The 7241-nt window shown below is 43.8% G+C and overlaps 1 protein-coding gene across 6 annotated transcripts in view; it reads left to right on the top strand.

Moving 5' to 3' along the window:
- Positions 1–314: 314 nt before the first annotated feature.
- The window catches only part of LOC146208306 (uncharacterized), a 68100-nt gene continuing 61173 nt past the window's right edge, over positions 315–7241 (top strand). For all 6 annotated transcript variants that reach the window (XM_084587239.1, XM_084587242.1, XM_084587238.1 and 3 more), the window contains exon 1: positions 315–664. In XM_084587239.1, coding sequence (XP_084443365.1) covers positions 501–664 — 164 coding nt within the window. In that variant the 5' untranslated portion in view covers positions 315–500. The remainder of the gene's footprint in view (positions 665–7241) is intronic.

Genomic DNA, 7241 nt, shown 5'->3' with positions numbered 1-7241 from the left:
ATTAAAGGAGTAACTTAGTTATTCCCTATCTTGTTTTTACCGGCTTTTCTAGCCCCTGCAACAGGTGACCAGCTGATCGAATGTGCCATCCTGAAAAAGCCCAGAACTAACGTGCGATAGGGCACGAGCGCGAAGCCCAGATAAAAGACCACTATCGGCGACCACAAAAAAAAATAAATAAAGTGAAGTATGATTGAAGATAACGCGGCACGCTTACGCTAGGCCAGCAGGCGAGATTAAGCGAGACTTGGCCGAAGCCAGCTGCGGTGGAGCGCTGCAACGGTGGCACGTCTTCCTCGTTAGCATGCGTCTCGGATTAAATTTATTGGTTATTCGTGACGTCGTTAAAAACTGAGCTTATTAATTGGGACTAACGAGACCCTTTCCGACTCCAAACGAGAATTATGATGTCCGTAAAAGGCCTTTCTTGAGCCTCGTAAATTCTTGCTAGAGAAATTCGGAGCCCAGCTACCAGCGCCTGATAACGTCGTGCTTGGGCTATGTGCTCGCGTGAGCGTCGCAATCGAAGGAAGAAGCAACTGCCGAAACACACATGCCGACTTGTATTCAACGGGCTGTGTTGTCGGTGTCGCCCCCTTCAATGCGTGCACTCAGCTTCATTGGACGCAACATTCCCAAGTCTTCATCTGATGCTTGTACAACGGTAAGTGCGATCTCAATTTGGCCGTTATGCAATCGTATTGCTGGATTCCTGACTGGTGCAGCCATACAACTTTATTTAGCACGGAAGATAGGTTGAACGCTCATCAAAAGATGCCGTGCTGGCCTTCGTTTACCCTGGATTATGTTCTACACCATTGTCAGTTCCAATCGGCCGAGGCGGCTGCTTTTCGATGAAGGCGTAAAGCCAGGCGCCCGCATGCTGTGCGCTGTCAGTGCACGTTAAAGAACCCCAGGTGGTAGAAATTTTCGGGGTCCTCCACTACGGCGTCTCTTATAGCCTGAGTTACTTTGGGACGTTAATCATTATAATCAAACCAAACGAATTCCAATCGCGACGGTACATGTGTAAGTAACGAGAGGTAACACGCTCATATGTCGCAGAGGGGCGATCGTGTACTACTTGTGGCTGATATAGAAGCGAACGGCATGCATGAACACGATCATATAATTTAAACAGCAGTGAGAGAGGGAAGCGTAATTATCGGTTTGAGAGTATTGCAGATGGTTAAATTGCAAGCATTGTTCTTCACGTAGTCGCATGATACTAACTGCTGTACTGGGGATTTCAAGCATCACTGTTTAAAAAAAAAATTGAAGAAAAATCATCAGACGATATTTTCCATTCTACTAATTGTTTGAATCTTTCCCGGCAAACACGGTGGAACAAAAAGCAGGCAGATTCACTATGAGTGAAACGATTTGCTGCCTTGTACTGGTGGATGTGTCGAGGTAATTTGAAAACGAAGCAATAGTGGAGAAACGCAATTGTTTTGGGAAAGATGCTAAGAACCAGAGAGATCCGCAACATCGCAGCCGTCTTCATTGCTTGGGTGGACAGCAGATGAACGGATGAATCGCGTCGACGTGCTTTCGCGTTCTCAGCCTTCCATTTCGCTTGGCCTTGCGCGCATCGGTCGAGGAGACACCAAGGTTCGTCGTCACTTCAATGTACTGAATATTAGGTCAAACGCAAAGTAAAAAGAAGGAAAAAATGAACGCCGCAGTAAGGGGCCATATTTAACGTCGAGCGTCTATCTCTGATATGTCGTTATCCGTTCGCATCGCAAGGCATGCGCCCCGTTGATAAGCCAAATCAGTAGGCACAATCAAAAAGGGCCCTCACAGTGTTGTCAATTAAAAACTCTTGTGTGTCGCACAAGTTCGCAATGCCTCGCTGCTTTTGAAGTTATCGCGTTATTCATTTCGAGATAAGCTGCGTCAAGAAGGGCAACCACAATGCAAGCGATGACATACAGATGCAATGCGCAGCTAACTTCTAGCGCCATCGAGAATGTTTATTATCAAAATTTTATTTAACTCCTGTTGCAGCAGTAATGACTGCCACATTTTTACGCACACTGTGGTTCGTAGACGCTTGGGAAAATAATAAATCGAAGGTGACTGAGAGGCTTAGGTCACCATTACCTTTGGTATCACTGCAGATAGCTTGTAAAACAGAGTATAGGCGCCTTGTTTCGTTTATTATTTATTTTATTTGAAAATACTGCAGGCCATTGCTTGGCCCAAGCAGGAGTGAATTCACATTGTTACATAATGAAAAGAATAAAATTATACAATATTAGCAGGTATAAAGACGTTGTAATGCATCAGAAAAATTATGTGAGGATAAAACAGATGCTGGTAACGAATTCCAATCTTCCACTGTTCTAGGGAAAAAACTGAATTTAAAACTGCTAATTTTGGCAAAAATGGGAGTAAGTGAATGCTCATTAACACCGCGAGTCCTTCTTACTAGTGAGCGCTTAAGGCATTCTGGAAGCTTGAGTTTATTTTTTCCTGTTAAACTGTTAAAGAGGAATGTCAATCGGGTAATCTTTCTGCGGGTTTCCAGTGCATGAATGTTATGTAAATTCATTAACTGTGTAGGGGAGTCCTCCCTTCTATATTTTCCGAATTTAAACCTAACAGCTTTCCTGATGACTTTTTCAAGAAGCATTGAATCTTTTTTCGTGTATGGGTCCCAAACTACTGAAGCGTATTCAAGTGAGGACCGTATGCAAGTTTCATAAGCTAGTTTTTTTATAAGTGCCGGGGCAGTTTTTAGCTTTCTTCGTAAAACCCAAAGCTTTCGTAATGCAGCTGTAGAAATATTAGTAATATGACCATTTTAACCTATTGTCAAGAGTTACACCTAAATATTTATATTTTTCAACTTCCAAAATCGTACTGCCGTGAAGAAAGTAAGGAATCAAAATGGGAGATTTTTTTTTTTTTTTTTTTGTTATTCGTAAGAGAACAGTTTTTTCAGTATTAAGTTCCATAGCCCATTTAAGACACTACTCATCAATGGCGAAAATTGCTTTTTGTACAGAGCTGTGGTCATTTCCGGATGAAATTTGTTTAAACACAATGCAGTCGTCTGCGAATAACTTTACAGATACATCGGTAGGTACAACACTAATTAAATCATTTATATATATTAAGAACAACAATGGCCCAAGCACACTTTCCTGCGGTACTCCTGATTGAACACTGAGGACGCTAGAAGGGGTCTTATTAATTTCTACATATTGACGTCTGTCTTGAAGATAGGCTTCAATCCATCGGATGATAAAAAAAGGCACACCCATACATTCCATCTTATACATAAGTTTTCCATGTGGCACCTTATCGAACGCCTTGCTGAAGTCAAAGAAAACCACATCTGTTTGCCCGGACATATCAAGCACACGCGCAAATTCGTGCACAGATAGAACAGTCTGGGTAACTGTGGATAACCCCTGCCTAAACCCGTGCTGATTATCAGACAAGAGATTATGATCACTCAGGAACTTTCGCAGGTAGCCGGCAATAATATGCTCCAACATTTTACACCAACTGCTTGTTATGAAAACAGGTCTATAATATGAAACTGACAGTCGATCACCTTTTTTATATACAGGAACCACACGAGCTATTTTCCAATCTGCAGGAATTTCTCCATTTGCTAATGACAGTTTAAAGATGTCTGTGAGAAAACCTGTTATTTGTTTAGCATATCGCCTCAAAAATACATTCGGAAGACCATCGGGTCCAGCGGTTTTTTTAGTGTCCAGTTTCAAGAGAATGTCACGGACACCCTCACGAGTTATTTAAATGCCATTCTCTAGTGAAGCCGTTGCTTTTGTTTCGTATTCATCTAATTCTGAAAACACGCCATAAAAAAATCTGGTTAAAATTCTCAGCTATTTCCGCAGCATCCGTAATAATCGTGTCGCTTACTTTTAATTTGTTAAGTTCATCTTTGGGTTTACTCAAGTGCCGCCAAAATTTCTGTGGATCGGTCTTTAGAAACTCTGCTAAAGTGTGCGAAAAATACTTAGTCTTGGCGCTACTCACTTTTGATAATAGGTCTTGTTTGATTTCGTTAAACACTCGCGTTGAAGCCTCGTGCTTCTTACATCTCTTCAGTCGGCGTTTAATGTGTATAATTTCACGAGTAATCCACGGATGTTTCCGCTTTTTAAATATTTTTCTGTCCGGAACGAAGTTTTGAATACAATGCCTAAGCACATTAGCGAACCATTGCCAGGAGCTTTCAACATCATCACTGATAATCCCAAGGTTTTCATCAATATAATCAATAATGGCAACATCGTCAGCTCTGCTGTATTCCTAAACTGTAGCGACATTCAACACACTTGTTTTTCCGTTTTCAACCTTCCAGGAAAAAAAAAATTAACTTATGGTCAGATATGCCGGGTTCAATTGTAACAGTTCCTTCTCTAAACAATTCACTAATGAATAGAAGGTCAAGAACTGATCTTTCGCGGGTACATTCAGTCACTATTTGATCAAGACCAAGAGCAATCATAATGTCATGTATAATATCACTCGTATGAGATAATCCAAAAGAAAGCTTGCTCCAATTTAATAAAGGCAAATTAAAGTCACCAGTTGCAATCACATTTTTGTTTCGTAACAACAATCGATCATACAGTTTATTCAAGAAGCTTTCGTCTGCATCCGGAGCGCGATAGACTGCACACAAATGAAATGTAGCATCCTTCACTTTGATTTTCAAAAAAAGGCTCTCATGTTCAGCAATCTGGCTTTCGACGTCAACATCAACACAGGATTTAACAACAACAGCAACACGACCCCCTCTAGATCCTCTGTCTCGCCGATATAACCGATAACCTGGCGGGACGATGTCTTCGTCATTGATTTGATCGTGTAGCCAGGTTTCAGTTATGACACACACGTGCGGATCCAAAGAGAGCAAGCATTCCTCGAGTTTATCTGTTTTGTTCACAATGCTTCTTGCATTAAGAGAAACTAACCGCACTTCGGACGTTTCTGGCCGTTAACTTTCCGATGAAGATGTGGTGCCACGCTCTACCAATCTTCTAGAGTTTCTGCTTATACACCCTCAGGGGTACTGTTAACCATTGCTGATGCGCAGTTTTTGCACTTCACTACGCTCTGACAAGTTGCTAGAAGGCTGGCAAAATGTCGCAGTTTCTGAAAGTCATTCGGCCATGGTCAAGAGTGTCCACGAAAAATATTTTACCTGCGTCAAAATTAAACACTCTATAGGCTTTGGTTTCGGCCGATGCAGTTTAAAGCAACAGGAGCCAGGAATTTTTAAAAAGTGTATCGCAGCTGGTTCAAACCATTGAGATACTCGTTTACGTCGTGTTATGCTTGTTATACTAGAATTAAAATTCTGCTATGGAGATACTTGCCAAATGTCATTTTGAAATTTCTGTTAATTCACTTTAGGGACAAGTGCGATTCGCATCGCAATGGGATCAGGTTAACAAGAAGATATAGATTTGCTTTTTGTACCAACGTATCCTCTACTTAGTCCTGCTTTTAAATCTGGAAATAAAAAAATGCAATCTTGCCTTCGCGCTACTGTGCTCTTGCGCAGCCAACCATGGTTTGATTAGACAAATTGTGCACAATAGAACCGTCTCGAAGGGAGCGGTCTATGCCGCTGTCTTCAAACTCTTGATAAAGCGTCAGTAAAGTCTATGGAACATGGAAAGCGCGCACCGTAGTTGTCGATAAGGCATCGGCAACACATTGACAGCCAGTTCAGATGGCAAGGCAGCAATTATAACCTTCCCATTAAGCCTCGTTTCGAAAAAAAAATCGAATTTGCAAGCAAGGCCGCTTTGTCCCAAGGAATGGAAATTGAATAAAATGCGACACAAATTGTGATCATAAATTTGTGACACTACCAAAATGTCCAATGGCATGCTATAAACTACATTGACAGTCTAAGAAAATTCTGATGTGATGGCATCTGAATTCGGCTTCTTTGGGTGGCATGTTACACAGGACCGTCAATGCACGTTTGTTCATCATGTGTGTGTGTGTGTGCGTGTGTGCGTGTGTGCGTGCGTGCGTGCGTGCGCGTGTGTGTGTGCGTGTGTGCGTGCGTGCGTGCGCGTGTGTGTGTGTGTGCGTGCGTGCGTGCGTGCGCGCGTGTGTGTGTGTGTGTGTGTGTGTGTGTGTGTGTGTGTGTGTGTGTGTGTGTGTGTGTGTGTGTGTGTGTGTGTGTGTGTGTGTGTGTGTGTGTGTGTGTGTGTGTGTGTGTGTGTGTGTGTGCGCGCGTGCGTGTGTGTGCGCGTGCGTGTGTGTGCGCGTGCGTGTGCGCGTGCGCGTGCGCGTGCGCGCGCGCGCGCGCGGGGGGGGCGGTCAGTCAGTCAAAAAGCAGTACTAAAAACAGTGTCCGTGTCTATAAACTGATATGTAAAGGGAATCTCAGACTGAAGACGAAACTCATTAAAATTACAGCTCCATGCTCTGAAGCCGGCGCTTCAGTATTCCTCGAATTTTCGAGCCCGGCTACGTCAATGGCGGTGTGCTGAGAAGTGCTGGTTTAGGTCTCAGCGTAAAACTGAATAGAAGGTCAAAGGTCAGGTCATGTTCAGTCATGCGCTGAGCTATTCGCGGTGAGATTGGCCTCGAGGTAACGTCACCGTCGCTCCGATAACGTATTTCAGCAGACGACAGCGCTCGCAGAAATGCGCGCGGCGTGGTTTGTTTCTAACTTTACAGCCGTTTGTATGGAGAAAGAAAAAGCTCCCTCTGGCAATGGATGAGGGTTCTGTTTGTTTTTTTTTTCGAAAAGTTTGCCACAAGGCATAGGTTGAGAAAGGGGAATGGGATGCAGGAGATAGAAAGTTAAGAGAAGGAGTGAAGTCCAGTTGCACTTAGGTATTCGCAGAGGTTGGCGGTGTAGTGATTGTCCATTGTCCACTTCTCGCAATCACAATCGCGGTTCCACCGCAGGCCCACCTTCATGAGCAGCCGTAGTCTAACTGGAGCCGTTACTGCACACGTCCACAACAAGTGACCCACATCATAGATCTTAGGTTCAGTGTCACAGTGAGGGCACCTGTCAGTCACTGGCAGATTTTTATCACGCCAACGGTGACCTACAGATGGGGTCAGAGCCGCCCCTGCCCGAATCCGGCGCACTGATATCTCCTCCTGCCGAGTGAGATTACGGAGGAGAGGGTGCGAACACGGAGGAATGAGAGCGCGTGTTCGCTGGCGCAGAACTGGAGAATCGGAAACGTGAGACAGGAACGGATCTGGGG

This window comes from Amblyomma maculatum, chromosome 1 (genome assembly GCF_055883805.1).
Source record: "Amblyomma maculatum isolate TAMU_Amacu chromosome 1, ASM5588380v1, whole genome shotgun sequence".
NCBI classification, from domain to species: Eukaryota; Metazoa; Arthropoda; class Arachnida; order Ixodida; family Ixodidae; genus Amblyomma; species Amblyomma maculatum.
The sequence above is the reverse complement of the archived record's forward strand: the minus strand, read 5'-3'. Positions and strand labels throughout refer to the sequence as shown.